The 24,103-nt window shown below is 39.2% G+C and overlaps 1 protein-coding gene across 4 annotated transcripts; it reads right to left on the reverse strand.

Moving 5' to 3' along the window:
* Positions 1 to 365: 365 nt before the first annotated feature.
* On the reverse strand, positions 366 to 16,546 carry gata3 (GATA binding protein 3). Of its 4 annotated transcripts, XM_039668562.2 has the most exons (6): positions 16,439 to 16,546; positions 10,770 to 11,129; positions 9,359 to 9,889; positions 6,875 to 7,020; positions 5,127 to 5,252; positions 366 to 1,718 (listed from the first exon to the last, which is right to left on the reverse strand). In XM_039668562.2, the coding sequence occupies exons 2-6, from the start codon at positions 10,999 to 11,001 to the stop codon at positions 1,428 to 1,430; spliced, it is 1,326 nt and encodes a 441-aa protein (XP_039524496.1). In that variant the 5' UTR covers positions 11,002 to 11,129; positions 16,439 to 16,546; the 3' UTR covers positions 366 to 1,427. The 4 variants fall into 4 exon arrangements, with proteins under 4 accessions (XP_039524496.1, XP_039524499.1, XP_039524498.1 ...); XM_039668565.2 differs by lacking the exons at positions 6,875 to 7,020; positions 16,439 to 16,546 and adding an exon at positions 6,775 to 6,815 and having other exon boundaries at positions 9,416 to 9,889; positions 10,770 to 11,645; XM_039668564.2 differs by lacking the exons at positions 6,875 to 7,020; positions 16,439 to 16,546 and adding an exon at positions 6,775 to 6,815 and having other exon boundaries at positions 10,770 to 11,645.
* Positions 16,547 to 24,103: the final 7,557 nt, after the last annotated feature.

Here is a 24,103-nt window from a genome sequence, read left to right on the forward strand (position 1 = left end):
GGAAAGATTTCAGTCTCTTGACCGCAAACACTCTTATCTCTGTCCTGACATGTTCAGAAAGCATTTCTGATGTGACTAGCATGCTAGCAGCGGTGTTGGTGGAATGTCAAAGTCAAATCGGTCTCGTGAAGAGCTGTAGGCTGTGTCGAGTCCCTCACGACATCTCTGTTTATTTCTAGGCTTCCTGTTGGTACGCGGCCAGCAGCATTCTGGGTAAATCTAGAGGTGTCCTTGTGGCTAGCAAAAAGCCATGTGTCAGATATCACACATACGCATCGACATGCTCACAAAAGCTCACTCTCGCATCCACACACAAAGTCGTATGCAAGAACACGCACAAAGGCGTTCACCGTTGCGTTCTCGTGTGATGTCAACAGAGATTAAACTAGTTTATTATTTTCAAAGAGGGGAAAAAAAAAAAAAATTACGCAACAAAAATCAAGTCTTTTTTTTACACTAGTGATTATTAAATTTGTACAACCATTCAGTCTGCATTACATAAAGAAATAATTCTACATCTTTGTTTCTTTCGTATTTTTGGTACTCTGAATTATACATACAAATAACAAATACAGGAACTTTTTTTCACAATGCATATAACCTGGGCCCAAAGAAGTCTTTCATGTGTGTATATGTGTGTGTGTGCGTGCGTGTGTGTGTGTGTGTGTGAACACAAACCAATTGCCCAAGACCTATAACACATCCAGAATAGTAGCTGAAAGTCTGTGAAACAGACCTGACTACAAGTTTTAATGCATTACACACCATTTTCCTTTCTACTTTTCTTCTCCCTACGTCTCATCTCCTACTTTTTTCATCATTCGGATAGAAATCGCGGGCCACGTCGCCGCGCCGTTCCATCTTCCAGGTTTAAGTCGTACCCTTCTCATCATTAGCTGCCCACGGGCATTTCCTGTCCTCGCCTTTTTCTCATTTTGTCCTTTAAAAAGTCTTCATTAAACGTATTTCAGACATTTTTTTTTTTACAAATATATGCAGAGTTCATCTCCTGTTGTCATTCACAGCTCGATTCCTCGTGTCTCACTGGGAGGGGAAGTGGGGGCGAAGAATAGGAGATGCGTAGAAGAAGAAAAGGAGCAGGTTTGGGGAATTAGAGAAGCTTAGTTTAAAGTCTTGTAATGGCTGTGCCTTGATGCCCACAGGAAAGATGGCATTTGTACACAAATGAAGGTTGATTGGAGGGGCGATGAAGAAAGTCATTGTCTTTTCTCTTTCACTCTCACTGTCTCTCCCTCATAATGCGGGGTTGGGGTGGGGGGGGTTACCGTTTTAAGCGGGGAAGGGGGGTGCACGTTAGAGAGCTGGTTCAAGGTCGGAGGGTTGCGGCGGGTGACAGGCTTCAAGGTTAACGGTGCTTTGAGACGTCCACCGTCGGGAGATTGGGCGGTCGGAGGTAGCGGGGTGCTCTAGCCCATCGCCGTCACCATACTGGAGGGGTGGTGGGGGGCGAAGGGCAAGCTGGAAGAGGGGTGCATGGGGGTGGGCGTGGTCAACATGTGGCCGGAGTGCGAGAAGGGAGGGAACGAGCTCATGTGACGCGACAGGGCGGCCGGGCTGAAGGAACTGTTCTTTTCCATTAAGCTTTTGGAGAAATCATCCATGCTATCATGGGACTTTTTGCTCTTCTTGGACTTGCTGGACATCTTCCTGTTCCGGGTCTGGATGCCCTCCTTCTTCATTGTGAGCGGTCGGTTGATCTGCGAGGAGAGAGACACGGCAGACTTTTAGTAATGGCCACGGTTACAAAAGACGTTATTTTGATTGAACACACTGAACAGATCAGTCCTTCATATTTTAGAAGACCTAAATCCAGCTATGTTTCCTTTAGGTATTAACTTCATCTCAGATGTTTCTCCTAAAAATTCCCAATGAGAAATAAAAATAGACACCAAGGAGGCGGTTGTTGATATGGTCAAATTAATGTGGACAGCTCAGATTATAATGTTCATAATGAAATTTCAGATTTTTGAATGTACATACGAGTCTAATGTTGTTTCTAACTTAATAAAGTAAGTAACCTCGTTGCCTTAAAATTTTAAGTTCATTGAACTGGAAAAAGCGAGGAGGATGATTTAATCATCAGAAACTCAAAATGATATGTTATCTGAACTAAATAAATTATTTAAGTTGATTTGACAAAAGAAAAAATGTGATTACCACAGTGTAAAAAAATATTGTTGGTTTGACTTAAAAAAGTAAGTAACCTGGTTGCCTTCAAATTTTAAGTTGATTGAACTGGAAAAAGTGAGTTCAAAATAATCAATAAACTCAAAATAATAAGTTATCTCAACTAAATAAATTATTATTAAGTTGATTTGACAAAAGAAAGTATGAAGAGTTCAGTTGCAAAAGCCTCTAAGTGTCATTTGAAATTTTTCTTCTAAAATTATCATTTTTAACAAGCTTGTATATTTAAGTTCAGTAATTTCACTTAAATGGCAATGAAGATTACCTATTAATTGTCATTTAAGTGAAATTACTGAACTTAAATGCACAAGCTTGTTAAAAATGGTCATTCTAGAAGAAAATTTCAAATGGCACTTAGAGGCTTTTGCATCTGAACTCTTCATATGTTGTGATAACAAATCTTGAAATTTTTTTTACAGTGAAACATTCTTTCATTTGTGGTCCACAGAAGAAAGTCTGTCTTTGTTCGAGTGAGGTTTGGAACGAGTAAATTCATTTTTTGGGTGACTTATCCCTTTAAGCAAAAAATGGAGCTCGCTCCATCTAATCTCTGTAATTGCTGTCTTGGAGAAACAATTGAGATATTAAACAGATCTCATTTACAATTTCTTCTTCTTACGAGCAAGTTGAAAGCTCTTTAAGTTGTGGTTTCTGGTATTGGGATTTGATCAAACAATGAGGGTCACTTTACACACTCATAGTGAGACTCTTTAATGCTTTATTGAGTCCAAGCATGTTCTGATGGTATGTAATAGAGTTTCATTATAAGACAGATATATTGGTTTCTTTGTTCGAGTGAGCGTGTCTGTATACAAGTGTGTATGTCAGGTCATAGGACTAGGCTGGATTTAGCTTCTGGTTCCCTGAAGCCAGGCATGGCCGGTGCCAGTCTTGCCAAAGAGAGAAACCCCAGACTCTGGCCAGCCGGGTTCAAGCACAGTAGCACTGCCACGTCCGTCTGCCAAAGCCTGCTTCTTTCACCCCATAATTGGACTGTTTCTTTCTCTCTCTCTGTCTGTCTCTGTCTTAAAACACTCTGCATGCTTTGCGCAAGAGCTAGTAAGTGATACTAAGAAGTACTTGTTTATGGATGTTAATGCGTTTGATTGAGCTTTCTACTGTTATTTCACCATTTTGATTTATGAAAGACAATGAATGTGAGTATACATTTTAAGTAAATGTTGAAAAAGTTATGATCAATATGTTATGACAACATGTTTTCACATGGCTTTAACACATCAAAACAAGTTAAGCAACATTCAACTTTAGTTATACGTTATACAAGTCAGTTTAATGTAATTTAAGTTGAAATGACAAACATTCAAGTTGATTGTACTTAAAAGAAATGTAAGCCAGCAACTTTTTTAGTAGTGTTGAATCGAATCATTATTTTCAGAAATTTCGAAATTTGTAAAAATGCGCTCATTTGCTAACTATATTAAAAAAATATATATCTACAAAAATTTTTGCCACGCTGTGCCCTACAGATCTGCACTGACGCCTGTTATCGGAAATCCCATATTGGCCAACCACTAGTGTAAATGTGAGTGCCAGTGTGTGTTTGTGTTTGTGTGTGAACTCACACCCCAAAGCGAAACTGTTCATTTGAAACATCTCCATTGGGCATCAGAGAAAACACATGCTTGTCGGCTATTAGAAACACTCTTGTTGTTCAGTTAAACTTTTTTTGGGCTTAAAATAACCACATACAAAAAAGAACTGAATAAGAAATGGGTCAGAAGTCTAACCCCAAACTGACAGACATACATACAAATACAATAACAAATCAGTTATGACAAATCCCTGTCGGCTTAATGAGATATGGGAGTGGTAGTGATAATGCAAACATGCGAACTCTGGAGAGAGCTTAATTTAGCATGCAAAATTTGGAATTTGATTCAAAGTAGGCCGACCTTAACGGACTAAAAACTAATTTTCCAATTATCCAAACTCTTGTTTCAAACGATAATATGTGTTATTTGTATCTCTGATAACCCAGGTCACGTTCAGACTATTTTTTCTCTCTCTCGAATTCTTACAAAACAGTCAAAACCAACATGGCAAAATGATTTAAAAGCTTGCGTGACTAGTAGATGAGTGTAACAGGACCGCGGGGGCCTCAAAGTGTGATGATACAGGATACCAGAGCTGATTAGGTAGAATGAAAATGTTCCCCGGCATATGTTTAACATAGAAATACCACCAACTGATGCGTAATTCAATAGTACATCAGTACTAGCAGTTTAGCTTCAACATAATAGAAATAAAAATAAATAATATGAGGAAGTACAAAACAAATCTCAGTGGGTAATTGACCCGAACGTCTTGCGACCTTTGGGAAATTCAATAATAATAATAAAAAAAAAACGTTTTAGAATGGGTTAAGTTGTCCCCAGGGATCGAAAATCACCACTTAAAAAAAAAACAACAAAAAAAACGTTTCTAACTTAAATTTTTAAGTACTATCAACTTAAAACTTAAATTACGTTAAACTGACTCAAAAAAAATTAGTTGAATCTTGACTAACTTAAAGTTATGAGTTAAAGCAATGCAAAAACATGAAAATACATTTTTACAGTGGGCCAATCAAACCTTGGGAAAAAAACACACCTTGGGTGTGATCGATTATTATAATGGTCCGTTAATATAAATTTGTAGTGATTTTTGAGTAGTTTGATTCACTTCTCACAATGTTGTGAATGTTGTGAAAGAAAGAAAGAAAGAAAGAAAGAAAGAAAGAAAGAAAGAAAGAAAGAAAGAAAGAAAGAAAGAAAGAAAGAAAGAAAGAAAGAAAGAAAGAAAGAAAGAAAGAAAGAAAGACGGAAAGAAAGAAATGGCATGACATGAAAGGTGCCATCATGCAAAAAGAAGATAGAAAATATCTTACTAGATAAGTGTAAGACAGCTATGGAGCTTACATTGTGTAATTTGTAATAGAGGCCGCAGGCATTGCAGACGGGATCGCCGTTGGCATTTCTCCGCCACAGTGTCGTCGTGGTCGTTTGACAGTTTGCGCATGAGGTCCCTGCTCGTCTGGCAGCCGACTGATGGACACACAGAAAGAGAAAGAATCACAGTTATTACCCTCATAATATAATAAGCAAAGATGATGATTACATTCCTACAGTGCTAATGGCCCCCAACCCTCCTGTTTCCTGAGCTTGCAAATGTTTTTTAAGCGATGCAGAACTATGTGAGAGGAAAAGAGGATCTCCATAACACTGGTGCCTTAAACTCTCGGGTAAAAATAGTGCCTTGCACACATGCCCTCTCAAACCTAAATATTTACAGAGGACATGAAAGCGCTGGTTTAAATAGTGCCCATTAAAAGCTGATGACATTTTCCCGTTAAATGATGGAGAAACAGCGGCTCTGCATGAAATGGATCCACGTTTAAACATCAACCTTCAAGTTAGATATTAGCCATCTTTATTCACATCAATATGCTGCACTGAAATAGCTTGCTCTAAATTAACATGCATTGATTAAAAGCAGTTAGAATTATTAATTATAAGCAGTTACTGACATAATCAATTATCATAAGTAAAACAAACAAACAAAAAACAATAGGGGGAAAGGAAAATTCAAAATAAATGCAATGAATATGTAGGGATCAGCAACATGTTTTAAAAACGGACTAAAGAAAAAAATCATGCGGCGTTTAGATTTAATATTGGCAAATTATCCATTAATGCGTCGTTGAATTCAATTGATTGACGAAGCGTCATAATAGATGTCTTTTTATTGTTTGTTTTTCGTTTGTGCAATAAAAAAGAAAGCTAAATTGTATAGCCAAATGAATTAAATTCAAATTAGGGAACATTTGTCCGTCAATTCTTTATTCCTGTTGAATTCTTCTTCATAGTATTATTTGTAGAGTATTTTTTTTTTTTTTTTTGGCTCAGTGAAGATCAATCTGAAGTCATGACTCCTGTCTGCGCGTTCTCGCCCGTATGTTTAGACTGCGGGAGCGAGCGCTGTTGTTCGAGGAGTTTTATCAGCTGCGCTCAGATATCCGCCAGTCTTTTCCTGGGAAGTCGGCTTTTCACATTAGAGAGGGAGAGAGAAGGCCAATGCCAAAATAGCAGCGCTCGGACTATTTCTCTGCGCCTCAAGAGCTTCGACTCTATCCAAAGCCGGAGTAGGCCATTGAAAACACAGTGTTCCCCCCTCTCTCTCTCTCTCGTTTATTAAATCCCTGTGAAACAGTGTCCCTGATGAATTTGCGCATTGTCAGAATTGAACCTAATTTCTGCAGACATATTTGACCTGTTCGAGCTGATCGCCTCCCACGCGTATACTCGTTTGAGATGAGCGCTCGTTTCACAACACTTTGAAGTCTCTCCGTGACGAATTTCGTTATGCTGACGTGTAGACACGGTGTCAGCAATATTTGCGATGAAATAAATTTAACCGGGGATTTGTGTGTTCGAGCGGGGGAAAATAAATCAAAATAAATAAATAATAAATAAATAAAAATTGAAACAGAAAAAAAATAACTTAAAAATTATTGCTAATAATAATAATAATAATAACTGCTATTGCTTAATCTAAAAAAAACGAGACCTGCGCTTGGCGAGTCAATTTCTTGCAGCTAACACTTCTTCCTGGGTAGAGAAAGAGAAAGACAGAAGTGTCATTAATACAGTGCTATAGAGCAACATACCAGCCTCCGCTTGGGCTTGATGAGGGGTCGGTTCTGTCCGTTCATCTTGTGGTATAGTCCGCAGGCGTTACACAAATAGTGACCGGTGCCATCCCTCCGCCACAGAGGAGTCGAGGTGGCCCCGCAGTTAACACATTCTCTACCCTCTGCCAACAGAGACACACACACGCATGCACAACTGATTTTTTAGAACCACTGAAACACACTTCCATGCACAATCACAACTACACAATCTTAGGCCATTGGTGAGCACACCAGTGGCGCAGTCGCTTTGATTTATTAAAACAAAACACAATATTAAATATCAACATTTTACACACAAAAATAATGACTAATAATTGTATTAATATTATACAAGTATGCACACATAGCAATTACTAATAATTCAATACTTATGAAAGGGCGTACACATTCTAAAAATTCGCATGGATAAAAAAAATGATTATGGAATGCATTAATAACAAATGGTTGTTATTGTTATTATTATTATTGTTGTTGTTACTATTATTAATGCATTACCAAACAACAACAAAAAAACATTGTCTAATATGACATCACTGAGCTTAACTTCTCAATTGTCAAATATGACATCATCTGATAAGATCTACAAATAACTTAGCGGTTCTAAGTAGGCAATGCTGTGAAAATGTGTTCTTCAGAGGGTTTATCAAACGTTTCATGCTCTAAACAACGATGCGTTGGAAATACTGCATCATTCATTAGAAGAGGGAATCGCAACTATAATATAGATGAATAAAGACTCAATTTCCACAGAAACAACCTCCCGGTTTCTAAACCACGTGACTGCACTGTGCAAATAATAATAATGCAAATGAAAATAAATCGCTATATACAATCACCTTGAAATAATTATTCTGATATGTTACATTTGATTTTAGGCGTTATGGCTGAAATCGTGTTAAATGGATTGGGTAACAGTAAGTGAAAGCGTCGGTCTAATTAACTCATTGTGTAACCTGCTCTCTTTACGTAATTAAAACACAGTAGCGTTTGATTGGCATTCTTTCCGTTTGACTGACAGGTAAAGGGCGCGCGCCTCACATGTTCAGTGACCCACGCCTCCGGTCGCTCCGCTGAAACGAAAAACAACCTCGTCGTGCAGCCCCCAACCCCAACACCCCCCACCCCCTTACCCAGCAGCATTTCTGCCCTCATTTGTGGCGCAAAACTCTTTTGCAAACTGCCCCAAACCCACAAAAGCTCGCGAGCACATTACCACAGATAGAGACGCACGCAATAACGGAGCTTATCGCCTTCATGTTTAGTTTCAAAAACAAAACTAGACCTTTAGAGGAATTATTAGCCTATATGCTGTGCAAAATATTCAATGTAGGCCTACCAATATATAATAAAACAGCAACCAATTTAAATGTCATCAATAACATGTAGGCTATCTAAAACTTGACACAAAAATTAAATTATAGGCCTAAATGAGGTGAATAGATATTGTCATAAAACATGTCGCTATGAATAGACTGATTTCAAAAAATGGTCTGTGCTAATCGCATTCAAAAAGCTGGTTGACCTTTTGAAATGATTTTCTCTGTGTGTTTGGATAACACTGTCTGTGCATGTCGGCCGCGCATTGCGCCAGCTCATTCGTTATTCCGAGCGATCCGCGGCGCATCCGGACTCTATCAAAGTTTCTGCGCAAAGTAAACAATGCAACTGTCGCGTGCAGCAGTCTGAAAATAATTGGATTAGCTTAAACATATAAACGCGAGAGAGATGGGGCCGTGCACTGCGAGGCACAAGAGGAGCAAGAGATGAGAGAGAAAACACACACACACACACACACACACACACACACATCTACATCCGGAAAACCCTCGCGCTCCGCTTTAAACGTGTAGGGCTCATCTGCATATGCTGAGCGACGTTTAATAAATCAGGGAGGCTAATTCCGCTTTGTAGCTAAACGACATTAGATATAATATAATGAAATTCTGTAAGTCAGCAGACGTGTTAATAAATCTTTAATTTCTATAAAAGATAACGTCTATCGCGCCTTGATTATTTTAAAATGATACCACAACAAAACAAAAAAAGATGAGATTATGGCATCTTAAATTAATCAAGCGAACAGGATTATAAACTAGCTCAAATTAAAAAAAATGATTTATTTATTATCATTATATATTTTTAAAATATATGCCTTTATGCCTATGTGTTTTATAGCCTTATCTCGGTGTAACATCATGAATCACGTCAGATTTAAGAAGTGGAGTCATTCTTTGAACAGGGGATGTGGACCGTGCCCAAATTCGATAGCCAAGCCTTGGCACAGACCAAAAAAAAAAAGAGCTGAACCAAATCAATAGTCTGGGAATTGGATAACCTGGGAGGCTGTTTTTGTGGAAAACGAAAAGAATGGCAAGTGCACAATAATAGAGCCCAACTGTTGAATGATCTGACTATAATTATGTTAGTAAAAAATCAAAGGGTAGTAAAGCGCACGCCTACCTGAACAGGACCTTGTTTTTGGTCTCGTTTTGGAACCATAACTAGAAGAGGACCCACCTATCAGGCTACTTGGTGGGAAGAGCCCCGGCCCGTAATCGGACACATAGGAAGGGTAAGCGGCGATGGGATGGTGCGCGGAGGACGCGCCCGCTCCGATAGAGGCCATGCTCCGACTATGAGCCGAATCCAGCTTCATGCTTTCCAGAGACACCGGGTACTTAATGCACTCTTTGTCCTCATGTCGTATGGATGAGCCCGAGCCTGACGTGGAAATTGAGGGGTCAGGGGACACATCTTTGGGTGGAGTGGGGGGAAAGGTGAAGAGGTGTGGGCTCGGGTGGCCAGCGGACAGCGAGGAGGAAGAGGCTGGAGGGTAGACGGACAGAGGCCCAGGGGAACTGTGGTGTATGGAAGTTTTGGGGAAAGGCCCGAGGTTCCAAGGGGAGGTACTGTGGTGAGAGCCGATAGGTTTACTTCCATCGAGCCAAGAAAGAGAGCCGGGCAGCAACGGTGGGCGACACACCTGACTACCTGCGGAAACAAAAGACAAGCCTGCTGTTAGGACAGGACGAGATGGGGCCACGAAATAACATCAGAACCATTATATATATGTATGCTATGCATACACAAAAAAAGATGGTGAAGATAAATAGCCTATTTTTACAACAAGCAGGCTACGTTTTGATTGATATCTATTTTTACGGGCGCCGAAACCCTTGTGTTGCATAAAAGAACTAGTGCAACTTCTTAATGAGTAACACTGTGAAACTGCACGTAAAGGCCTACATTACTCTGAGAGGCTTTCGATGGCGCAAAGGGTCCCAATTAACAGCACTCGCGAGTTTCGATAACTCACCCACCCAGTATCTACTGAGGATTTTGATGTGTTTGGGGCGATTCAAACGAGATCACGCTTTTGCCCTATTCCGCTCAGGAAGTCGTGTCAATAAAATAAAGCAATTTTTCTTCCGCACTAAAAATTCAAGTGCACATATCAGGGGAAAAATGCGCTTCGTAAGTTAGAGACTCCTAAAAAAATCATTCAATTAAATCCCCAGCTAGTGCGAATATAAATATTTCCACCGTAACATATTTATACCAATCGTGTTTTCGAATAACATTTTTTATCACACTTGAATTAAATTAAAGGCTTTCTAAAATGAAAGGAACACATTGCATTATCTAGCCTAGTATTGTTGTATGACCTAAAAAGTTAAATAACTAGAATACTAGAAAGATGTGAAACCAGTGACACACCATTTCAGGTAAGCCACACATATACTGCATTTTTTCTACAATCATAAAAATAGTTCCTTTCCTGGTACATGTTATTCATTCAGTTAGAACATAGATGAAGAAATGTAAAATAGCCTAACTGGTTATAGAATTAGGACTGGTTTCGTCTACTTACTGTGAGGTGGCGGTGGGTACCTCTGCACGGCCCGAACCGAGTTCCCGTAGTACGGGTGGCTGCTCTGTCCGTCGATATTAAACAATATACTCTCCGCTTCTTCCGCAAGTTGATACTGCGACGGGTCCATGTAGGAGTGTCCCAGTCCCGGGTGGTGTGACTCGGGATGCTGGCCGTTAATGACCGGGTGATGATGGGTCATCCATCGGGGTTGCTCCGGACTTACTTCCATCGTTTTCTCTCTTTTTTCTCAGCAAACGTTCATACAATCACCGATACACACAACACGAGAGTTCAAAAAAAGTCCAAACTCCTCCTTTGTTTAATCCACTGGTTCGAATATTTTGAACTTCCGATCACCTGAAATTGAACAAGACAATTTGTTTTTTTTTTTTTTTTTTTACAAAGTCCGTCCGCTCGCTTGTGTTCTTTCTGTCATTGGCAAATTGTCAGAAGCTTGTATAAAACTGGATCCGTATTCAATAAACGCGCGTTAACTTCTGAAAGTCAAATGGATTTATGCTACTATTGTTGGTCATAAGTCCGCGTACGCATCCAAACGCGCGCGTCAAGTTCCGCCAAGTATTTCAATTGCGCTGCGTATACTCAACAAGTGAGCTTGACGCTTTCAGGCCGAGCCGGGTCGATCTGAATAAGTTTTCTGCCTTATGAGTGAACACAAGTTTGATCAAATCTGTGTTTATGCGCAGTAGTAACCCTCTTCCCTCTTACTCTATGTCCATCCCTCCCTCTCTCTCTCTCTCTCTCTCTCTCTAGTGCTCACTCCCTCTGTCTCTGAATGCACTGCTCTCTCTGTGTTTTTTTTACAGTGAAGGCATTCTTTCAGGATGGCGCCAGTCAGCTCAATGCTCGCAGACAGCTGTGGCGCGACGCAACTTAAGGAGGGTCTGTGGTGTCATCAGCAGGGGCGGGGCCCAACAGCCTGGACTAATTGAATAAAGTGGGCCAGGGAAAGATGACCAGGAGCTGCGCCCAATTCTGCTTCCCATTCATATACGTACAGAATGGTGTTTTTTTTTTTTTTTGTTTTTTTTAGTGGACCGTCTTAACGTGTACACAATATTTATAAAAACACAAGCAGGCTACTATTGAAATATTAAGGCTTGGTTTAAAAAAAAAACATAAATAAAAATTGGTTCATAAATAAAGTAGCAATTCTCTCAAGCACACATTTGCACCCAAATAATCCATATTAGTATCTGAAGGGTATTGCAACCAAAAGTGTACTGCACGTAATAGACTATTTATAGCCTATATATATATATATACATATATATTCCTAGGGTAAAAGTAAAACATTTAAATCAGGACCATGCCAGGGTATGAAATAGAAACATAAATGTGTCTTCTCAATCTCCAAAAATTATTTCTTAGATTTTTTGGGAAGTATTTATTAGCTGCATATAATATAAATAAACATATAAATACGGAACTATCAATATGCCCTAACGGGAACCATCGTTGTTCTATGGTCAACACGACTGTGTGAGTGTGTGTGTGTGTGTGTGTGTGTGTCTGTGTGTCTGTGTGCTATCAGCTTGTGTGGAGTGTATTCTCTTTTAAATTGTGACAGTGCGTCCTCTCGCGGTGACAAGCACGTTTGTCTAATGGTTCCCTATGAATGTTCAAAAGAGGCTCTTAAACCCTGACTGCGACATAGTCCTTTCTCTCTTCCCGCACTTTAAAACACGGGCTTTCCCCGGCTGCTGAAGTCTGTGTTCTTTAGGCTACTCCGTGAAGGACATCAACATCATAATTCATTTAAGGAGCCATTACATATTGCGATGCAAATAAATTACAGTTTTAGTATATGCGCGGTTAAAACTGTAACCTTGATATGCAATGGGGAACGTAGCCTATTTATTGCCATATTAGGGAGCAGTGTCAGGTAGATTATTCGCTATTATTGCACTGTAATAAGGGGGCTTGGCCCTTAGGGTGATATTTTGTCTGTAATGCTCCGGGTTGGCCGTCCCGTCCCCACAGATTGACTAAATATAATTGGGCTGCTCGTTTGATGGTCTGAAATGCGCAGATGATGGCCAGCCCTGTCGACGCTACTGGACGTGACGTCAGTAAACAGGCAGGAAATATAGACTCTACGCATTGGAGGTAAAATGTGTGCTCTGATTATTTTCATCTCGCGATAGCAAGGTGTCCAGAAAACGATAAATTCCCCTGCAACTCAAAGAATGTGATTTCAAACGAAAAATACGTATATAGGCTAATAAACAGGCTATACCAATAACCATAATTTCAATTCGTGCGACGTAGCTTCCCTCATCTTAAAAAAAAACTCAACATAGGCTATTAGAAGAGAAATGGTTGAAAATGCTGATTCAGGACGTGTATTTTCTCTCCCTCCCGTACGAAGAGGAAAGCCTCTTCTTTCGCTAGTAAAGACCGAAGTTGGATGGAAAGTGTTGCACTGGCTCACTGTCATTGTCGAGCTGTCAGCGGACGCGTGTAATGATCCGCGCGAGCTATTATCCCGCGCGCGAGCGTACATTAGAGGTACTCGAAGACAACGCGCGACGGTAAAAGTGAAATCCTGATTATGTGTTTTGTTTCTTGACTGAATGTCTTAAGCTTAGTGCGCGGGACATGGATGAAAGCCGTTCCGAACACTACAGACGGAGTTTGGGAAGTATTTGAGGCGCCCTCACAAGAAAATGTTGTAATGTATCACACTTCGGGCTGTCAAAACAAAATATGTACTACAATCCTACAGCTGTAATGTGTAACACAAGGAAAAAAGAAAGAAAAAAAATAATAATAATAGGAATAAATAATTCGATACATAGGCTATAGCCTATATATAGGCATAGTATAGGCTATATAATCATATAGGCCTAGATAAATAGAAAGATGTGAAACACACACACACACACACACACACACACACACATAGCCTATATATATATATATATATATATATATATATATACACACTATGGCTATATATAATGAAGGGTGGGATGATTTTAAATCAGACCCAGTCTATTTTAGCTCGGGCCAGCAAGCTGATTCATTGACGGCATAGTAAATCGGTGGTAGACAGCGATACTGGGTCAGGTTGAAGATTGGGTAGATAATTTGTGAATGATTATGTCAGGCAAGGCAGATTAAAATCAGGAGGCATCACACTTTTCACTGTGGGTGAGAACTTAAGACCCGGCCGTTTTATTTTAGTCTATCCTATAACAAGGGTTAGCAGATGTGCGCTGATAAGAACGCTTTGTTTTTATCGAGCACCATTTATAAACGCATAAAAGCTTTTGTAATAATTTTGGCGAAGTGTGTTTTCGAACGGGGGGGTAGATGATAAAATTAGAAAGCTGGTCATGACAGTATGGCCATCAAAAACAACATGCTGCACAATAATAATATGACATTAGTATAAAAGCAAACTTGCTTTTATTGTTAGTGTTTGTAGTAGCAGCACTCTTGTTGTTATCGTGTTTTTTTGTAATATATACAATTTAATTATATAATAATCAATCAAAACAACACTGCGTTCTCACCCGCTTTCATTTTTGGTTGATAGTGGAGGTGAGTGCGATTGTTATCTTCAGCTTGACTGATTTTCTCATTTCTCATATATGACTATACACACACACACATTATACACATGCATATATATATATATATATATATATAGGCCTATATGAATGATGAATAATATTTTAAATGCAAGCCTCCATGACGTCTGTGACCAGTTGAAAATGTGAGGAGATTTGATGAAAGGGTCGCCATAGACTGCCCAGGTAAAGCTGTCCAAACAGAGCGGGGTGAACCAGAGGACACACACTTCACCCCAGCTACCGAACGATAAAGACAGGGGAGGGGGGTCAATAACGAAACATGAGCGCTACACTTGCAATATTCACGCATTTGAAAGCTTGTTCGTCACATTTATTTTTAAGCAACAAAACGTTTCTCCTCTCAGTTACAAGCTGTGGAAAATCACAAAGGAGCTTAACTATAAAACGCAATTTGGAGAAACAAAATTGTGTTGGTATGTATTGTAATACCAGTAGGCTAATGTTATAAAACAATTATTATGAAAAAAAATTACAATTAAGATAAATAATAATCATAATAATAACAACAACAACGGATAAAGGGTAACTCGGAACATTAAGACAGACTTGGGCGGATTATAATTCATGAACTTCGTCTTTTCAAGAACGAACTTTCTTTCTGAATTCGTATGCTGTGTGATCTTGTCCTATGTAGGTTATACAGCAAATTCTTAGAACCCAGTCGAGGACGTGAAATTCTGATAGTTGCGTCATAATGAGAGTTTGACTAATTTCTAAGAACAACTGACAAAATAAAATGGCAGGGGGAAAAACGCTGGAGCCTCGAGTGCAGGTTTTGTTTTTAATAACTCATCGCTCGAAAGACAGACATCTAAAGACTAAAGGTTTTCATTCGGAGCCTATGATGATAGCAGAGCTTGAAACATCTGCAACAGGCCAAACAATTCACTTCCAAAAATATTCGTTATTTAGGCTACTCTCCGTTGGTTATTCGTTCTCGTTAATCCATCTCCGATATATTAGCCTTCGAAATATAAATCCGTCTGCTCGTATAATATCACCCTGTGTTCGGCATGCTGTAGGCCTAATGTATTTATTTGATCTCCACTGGTGCTCTTTTTGGGATGTCGCATGTAACAACTTCATAAACAAAGGCGGCGCATCGCAAGAATATTGTCGTTCAGACAAAAAGTGCATCTATTGCATTCGGTCGAGTGCTGATTTGAGGACATGGTTTCAGATCATTTCACTGTGCAGCTGAATGGAGTGGCCGGTCTCGTGCTATCAGGGAGAAACAGCTGTTTTACGCGCATTCAGCTCCAAATCAATGGAAGCTGCTGCTCTTCTACATGCAACCAAACGAGCTTGCGCCCATGAAAGACGGCCTATGATGTGCCTTAATGTCGCGTCCTCTTCTTTCTGTTTTCAATGCTCTTCAAACCAGCAACACAGATGCATCCTCTCTCTCTCTCTCCCTCTCTCTCTCTACACACACACACACACACACACACACACACACACACACACACACACTGGAAGCGCAGTTTCAGCAAATCCACTTCTCTTTATGACCCATTGCGGGGCTAATCAGATCAATTTCACGGGTTAAGGGAAGCATACTTGCTCACACTCAGGTGGTAATAGATCATTAAAATCCTTCATCTAGAGGACGGCAGGCGGGAAAATGACTCTTAAAATACAAGGGCGTCCATAAAAATCCTACCCCAATTGTCGGAAAGTGGACGTGGGTGCTGGTGAAACGCATAGCCTATTTGTGTCGGGTGAAATGAATAAGCTCATGAGAGTTGTCATCTACACGTCTGAAATTTGTTAAATGACTGTACCACCCTCATACTGAACAAAAACATGCATGAGTGTCGATGAAAAATATATATTGAACAGAGACAACCGCAAAACCAAATATGTATCTGCACCAAAAACATGAAATGGAGGGACAAAGCATCAGAAGAGCTGGCATGCACAACGCTATGGAAGCAAATCAATATAGGCTATTCGACAGTTTTTGGGAGCTAGGCTAATTGTAAAAGAGCTAGAATTAGTTCAAATAATCGACGGGAAATATAAATCCGAATATTTACTGACCTGCGGAATTGTGGTGGACGCGTGGTCAGGCGTTTTTTTTTTCTGATGGGCTTCAGATGTGAAGTGACACACAGATGGAAGTGCCGATGGCATTTACAGCAGGAGAGAAAAAAAACTAACCCCCTTTTTTCTTCTAGCCTACACACACTCTCTCTCTTTCTCTCTCTCGCGCGCACACACACACACACACACACACACAAACACACACACTTACCGTACTTACTGTACACCAAGCGCGAGCTCTTCCGGGTCGGTGCAGGCTGCGGAGTAAAAACACACACTTAATCTGAATGGGAGCGATCACACGCGTCCGTAACGAACCTTTTAACAGAAAGAGAGAGAGGGGGACATGGACGCACGGGCCGCGGAGAGGGAACAGGTACCGCCCGCGTGCGTTCGGTGGCACGACGCTTTTCTCCTTGAGCCGTAATAACGCAGTCCGTCTGATGCCAGACTGATGCTTTATAATGCATGAGATGACTGATAGCGGTTTGACCGTTTGATTTTCTGTTTTTAATCACTAAACTCTTGCGTAACCTAAACTACATTTTGAAAATAATTTTTAATAGGCCTAATGCAATATGATATTCGTTGAAATTAACATAGCCTAGATGCTGTTCGCATATTTAAAATTGTATACGCGGAAAGAAATCGCTAAAAATAAAAGCGCGGGCTTAAACATAGATATTTAACTAGAAATATCAAGTCTTTCGAACTTAAATATGTGATATGTGCTATAACACAAACGCGATAAGCTATTCTAAATGCAATTAAAAGCAGATGCTGCTGTAGACTACAGATTCATGATGTGTCTGCATGTGTCGATAACAGCCAATTCCTAAACAAAATAATTTATTGTGGACATGCGCGTTGCATATGTTGGTAGATAAATCGAGATGTGATATCACATCATCAGTCAGCTTTTTTATATTTTGACGTTTAATTAAATATTAGAATGTAGATATGGTTGAATGCTCTGTGGTTTGCAGTGGGAACTCATAGAAGGTCTTTGACTCTTTGAGAACGTCAGAAATCAGAACACATGCAATGTAATCGCGGTTCAGCTACACTTCCTACTCGAAATACAACCATAGTGTGTTTCTTTCTTGTGATGTGCAGATTGCAGATGACAAGCAGCTGTTTCGGCTAACACGCCCGTTTATTGACGGAATGGCTTTCTGTTCTCCTTTTTTTTTTGGGGGGGGGGTGTGCAACAAAGAGAGAGAGAGAGTTAGAGAAAAGGAGATATGAAACGGTTGTAACAAAGAAAGAAAGAAAGAAAGAAAGAAAGAAAGAAAGAAAGAAAGAAAGAAAGAAAGAAAGAAAGAAAGAAAGAAAGAAAGAAAGAAAGAAAGAAAGAAAGAAGACGCGTGTGTGTGTGTGTGAGAGAGAATTGCTCTCACATTGCATTGAGGCCAGTAAACTGATCACACCAATATCTGTCTTTGGAGAAGAAATTCAATTAAGGTCGTAAATTAAAGATAATTGACTGAAACGGCAATATAAACTTACAGGCACGGCAACATCGAGCCAAAACGACGCTCTTTAAAAAATGAATTATTCAATGTTTCCAAAGCGAGAAGAAGACCTCAAATGTTATGTATTTGATTTAATAATGGAATTAGGCAAAGGCACATCCAGAAGATAATGATTTGATAATCTGTCTCAGTCTTAAATAAAGTGCTTAGTCAAATAAACAGCACGCCTAATATCTATGTAAAAATGTTTTTTAATATGCGTCGATGATGAATGCGAGATGTAATAAAAACAAAACAAAAAGTCAAATGAAGAAATATTGCACAGATAATTAGAACCCGTTATAAATATGATAAACACAGATTAACGTCGACGACGGCGGTATACAACATTTTTTGAATTAATTAGGCTAGTTCAATCTATTTTCTATTGAGAGCCAATTAATTTTCAAAATCAATTTTCTCTCCTTTCGTATTATCTTTTATCTCAGAATGCAGGGAAAACACTGACTTATCGACAACATCCCTTTCGCAAATTATAACAAATATTAGTTAGCGTGTGAAGTAAAATATTGTAAAAGGAAAAACGACATCGAAGGCCTGCACGTTGCCCTCGGTTCTGAGGAAAATGCACAATATTATTTCTGAACCTGCATGTGTAAAAAGGCAATTTTGTGTGAGCATAATTTGGAGGGCACACACACACACACACACACGTCGGTCACACAAACACAGTTGCTTCTCGCGCCGTGAAAATCAGTGATTAATGTCGTATAGTTGACGTGAACCTCAGCGTGACACCACAGCTGACAACAGCCAAGTGTAAACCTTGAGTTTGATACTAACACACAGCGCTTGTTTATTCCACTAATTTATTTATTTATGCTTTTGGTATTTATAACTCTCTCAGTCTTATCGGCAGATAGAGCAGGGGATTATGATATCACGTTTATAAAGCGATTAATTTTCAGCAGCAGAAAGCGGGGTGGTCTGTTTAAACACTTTGAGCCAATGTGTCGCTCAGTTGAGTTGTTTGGACAGCCTCTCAATTCGGCGTTCATTTGCGCCTAACCGTATTAATTTATCGCATGTTTATCAGTCGCCATTGATCTTATTCGCGTTAGCCACCCGAAGGTTTTATTATTGCCATTACTGACCGTGTTCAAAACCATCAACATAGTAACAAAAAATAATAGTAACAAAATCCCATTTAAATGGCAGCATTAGAAATGAGACATTAGTTTATTCTCTCTATATAAATAGCCTTATATATATAGCCTATAACCTAGATAATTTTTTTGTGTGTGTATATATATATATGTATATATACAGTATACAATACATTAGAAATAAACTATATATATATATATATATATATATATATATATATATATATATATATATATATATATACAGTATAGCCTATACATTAGAAATAAACTATATATATATATATATATATATATATCCTACATATTTATGTATAGGGTGTATATATATATATATATATATGGGGGTCATTTAATCTTTTTTTTTCAGAATGTAATGTTAAAATCAGAGCATATAGCAACAATGTTGCCTCCCTCCCTCTCCCTCTCTCTGTTTTACCATTCTCCAACCGTGTGCTCTTCTTTCTACAACCATAAGCCTGTTTTTTTTTTTTTTTTGTTCCAGCTGCCTCTTCCTCCCGATTTGATTTGAAAATATTAGGCCAAGGTGGGGAGAATTATAAACGACTGGCGCTTATCTGCTCCGTGCCCAGATCCTGCAGGATCAGAGAGTCTGATTAAGAAAGAAGGCAGAGCCATAATGATGAGGAATAATGAATCCTTATCTCGCGCCTCCAGATTATCTGCCTTTCAGCGCGCCATGTTTTGTTACATGGGATAATTTATTGCATCTAATACATCACAATGAATCTGATGGGGAAAAGTGATGGCCAATGTTGTGAAAGAGGATGCTTTTTTTTTCTCATCCCGGGGCAATGAAATGCCTTTGCGATTTTTAATTGGTAAAAAAAACCAAGGGGGTATCTGATAAAAAAAAAAAAATAATAATAATAATAAATAAAAAAGCATAGGTAATTTTGCCTTCTAGTGTTCATATGCCGCACTATAATTAGTGTGCCAATTTCGACCAGAAATTAACAACAACCACCTGCAATCAACTGCAAGGCTGGTGGAGGCAGAGAGATCCTAATTTCGCATGATTTATTTTTCACCATGAGGAGATAATTAATCATAAACACCAAAAAACAGTGCAGTAACGCGGAGATAACGCAATATTTGCATCTAAAAAGATTCGATGGTGCTAATTCTCCTCTACATCATCCCTGCCTCCCCCGCCTATCCAATGAAAAAGCTCCAAGATCTTTCATTTTCCATGATTAATCTTAGTGAAATATCATTAATCACCGAGCAGGGGATTTTGGTTGGTGTGAGTGCAGTTCACCTCTCCAGAGCTTCCATGCTTGTGGCTTTTGGCAGCAAAACCGTCTTGTAGATATTGCAGGCTACCTGAGCTTTAACGAAAAGCTTGCGATAAAGGATATCATTATGATACCAAAACCTTGATATCAAAATAAGATAAAAGATACAACACTAGATACATCTTGTGGTTGTGGCTTTTCCTACATCTTATCAGCCGTTTGATGACACATGCAGGGAAGCAAATCAAACCGCAAAACATAAAGTAATAAAAAACAAACAATTAAATAATAATTATTATTATTCAATTTAGACCTATTTATTAAATTGTTCAGTAATTTTTTATATTTCTTGGTGTAGCCTAATTCGTTTATTTTTTTTTTAAATAATATTTTCTCACTATATCATAGCAGCACCATATTATGCTTTGTCTGGGTCTATATATAATATTTATTTAGTTCTGTGGTTTTAGCTTGATCCGTCATTTTCTGCTGCAGAGATGCTATCGCTTTATTTATTTCCCCTATATCCAGCATCTCAGGGCACGTCAGAGAGAAAGAAGAGGGGGCAGAAACGAAAAGAGCGAAAGGATATTAGAAAGGGACGCGGAAAGACTTCGAAAGAGAAATGGGAGATTTTTATTTTTATTGTATGGGCCTACGTAAAATGCAAATGCCACTTCTTTTTTTTTTTTTAGGTTAGGCCAAAGCATTTTTTTTTATTTTTAGGATTTCTCAATGGGTTCCTTTAGGATAGGCCTCTTTGTGACAACCCAGCATTTATCAAAGCACATCATACAGCCTACAGTCATAATAAGCAATCTTTTATTTGTAGAACTGTTTGTTGGTAGAGATGCGCAGATTGGCAGGAGAGTAGAGAGGGTAACAGAGATGGAGAGAGTGAGATGAGTAGATTAACTAATGAAATGGATGACAGGGGAATTGGACACAAATGCGCGCGTTACATCATTGCCTGCTCTCCAGGGGCGCGCGCACAATGGCATCGCTTTATCTGCACTAAACCTGCTCTAACGAGACGTTTATTAAAAGTGTCCTGACTTACTCCCATGTGAAATGGATTTATGATTTGCCTTCTCTTTACACGTGACATCAGACATGGCCACAATCTGTTTTTTGGGGGTTAATGTTAGCAGTTAGAGGCCACTCACAGAAGGCTTTTGTCGAAAGGTGTCCGGTATCTTTGCCTTTAACGATTCAATAAATACGAATATTTCTCCTTTTCTCCGTCTCTCTTCTTTTAATGTCGCCTTTACTCGCTTGATGAATTCATTTAAGTATTGTGTGTGGGGGGGAGAAGGGCTCTTTAAGCCTCTTACTCAATGGCTATTTGTTGGTATCTCGAGTGTGTGAGAGAAAGCGGAGAATAGAGAGCCTGAGAGAAGAGGAGGCAGACTTGATTTTCATTGCAATCTTTGGAACAAATAGCGAACATTTACCGTTTACACGCCGCCTGGCGACGCGCTGGCGCTGCAGGCTCGAGCGAGCCGGTCTAAGATGACCAGAGAGCCTTTGGAGAGCGCGAGCCCCCGGCTATCGTGTTCTCCAGATCCCCCCGCGCGCGCGCGGATCCGGTTTCAGGCCGGGCTTGTCCGCGTTCTGCTTTGCTGCCGCGCGCCTTTAAATGAGTGTCAAAGAGCCAAATATCAAATAGCATCGGGTCAAGCCAATTTGAAGAACGCCCCCCTCCCTCATCTCCACTCTAAACGGTCCAGCTTAGCTCCAGCCAGTGAAATTAGGTTAGACAAACAACGGCTCTTTCTCTTATATTCGCGACAGAAAAACGATATAAATACAATTAAGATTGTGTTGATGTGGTACCTTTAGTCGATGTAGACGCGTCATCATTTGACGTGAATGAAAACGAGGCTGCGATGGACGTATACTGACATAGTTTAATAGTCCTTAGATCACGTTTATTTTTCAATTTCAGATTCTGGTGTTGATATATATATATATATATATATATATATATATACACACAGTATATGTATATATATATATATATATATATATATATATGCATGTATGTATTCTGGAAAATAAAAAAATAAAAGTGATATATATATTCAGTCAGCTCAATATTTATTAAGCCTGTTGTGGTGCGGATATCTGAACATAAAGGCCTATAATCGATTTGACAGCATATAATACACAGAAATTAACAATCTTTTAAGTTAGATCCCATTAATTGCGATTAATCGACTAAACCGCATACATATTGATATAATAGATTTGACAGCACATATACATGCATACATAGCCTACATATATACATTATTTATAGACAGTTAGATAGATAGATAGATAGATAGATAGATAGATAGATAGATAGATAGATAGATAGATAGATAGATAGATAGATAGATAGATAGATAGATAGATAGATAGATAGATAGATAGATTTGGGAGCATATATATATATATATATATATATATATATATGCTTAATGCATATAGATATCGATAAATGATTAATCGATACATAAAAGTTATTTGTATAATATGTGCATGTACACACACACACACACACACACACACACACACACACACACATATATATATATATATATATATATATATATATCTTTTCATAACATATACATATATGTATGTATATATGTATGTATATATATATATATATATATATATATATGTGTGTGTATGTGTGTGTGTGTGTGTGTGTGTGTGTGTGTGTGTGTGTGTGTGTGTGTGTGTGTGTACACATATATACACCTAGGCTGTACACATATATAAACAAACTTTTATGTTAGATGGGATTAATCGTGATTAATTAATTTGCCAGCACACCACAGCAGGCTGAACTATGATGCCAATGACTGCCTCGTTTTCAGTCGCGTCAAATTAAAAATGGCGTCTACCATGAACGGGGTCCAGCCCAGCAGCTCACTATATGGCATGGCATTTTATTTCATTTTTTTTTCGCGATAAAAACAGATCGGACAAGCTGACATAATACGTTCCCAGTTCGAGCTTCCATCATGTCTCAGATTCATCAACAACTTTGATCTCCGTTCACTTTACTTGTATTCTAATTTATGCAGTGCAATTAATCTGGGTAATTGAAAAAATACCCATTGCCTGTGAGCACTGCGCCGAGCTAAATCCTCTCCGATAACGGATTTTAAAAGCACAACCTTCCCCATCTTTATAGGCGCACTAAAGCACCAATTCATTATCGGCCTTAAATAAATATAAAATAGACAGTGGCACCTTTGGCAGTAAATATATGCTGCGTTTCAAAATACAATTTTGTAGTGGGGAAAAAAGGAGCGCGGTTTGTGAGTTGGCTTTTTTGATTGACACCCTGTCCCCAGGATCATGTTTAATCCCTGCTTCACTCCAGTCTTTTCATAACTCATTTCTCCGCGAGAGATGGGGACCCTGATGGTTGCCTGGGAGACGGCGATAGCGCTAAGCCATTTCCATGTCTGCAGCCCATTTGCAACAAAGGTCGTCACAAAGTCATTCCCCGACACAGCGCGCGTTTATGATGACACTTTCCCGTTCTTTTTTCCTCACCGAGCGCGCGAGCGCACTGCCCAACATCAGCATCTGATGACGCAACTGCCCTTTCTGATCAAAGGAGATGCATGGCCTCGTGTAGGTGTCTTTATTCTGCACCCCCCCCCCCCTCCCTCTCTAATGCGCAAGGAGAAAAATGCATTTACTTTCAGTTTAAATAGGCCCACTACAGAGAGCGCGAGGCGCGCTACCGTTTTATTT

Source organism: Pimephales promelas, chromosome 24, assembly GCF_988280905.1.
Source record: "Pimephales promelas chromosome 24, fPimPro1.hap1.1, whole genome shotgun sequence".
Lineage (NCBI taxonomy): Eukaryota > Metazoa > Chordata > Actinopteri > Cypriniformes > Leuciscidae > Pimephales > Pimephales promelas.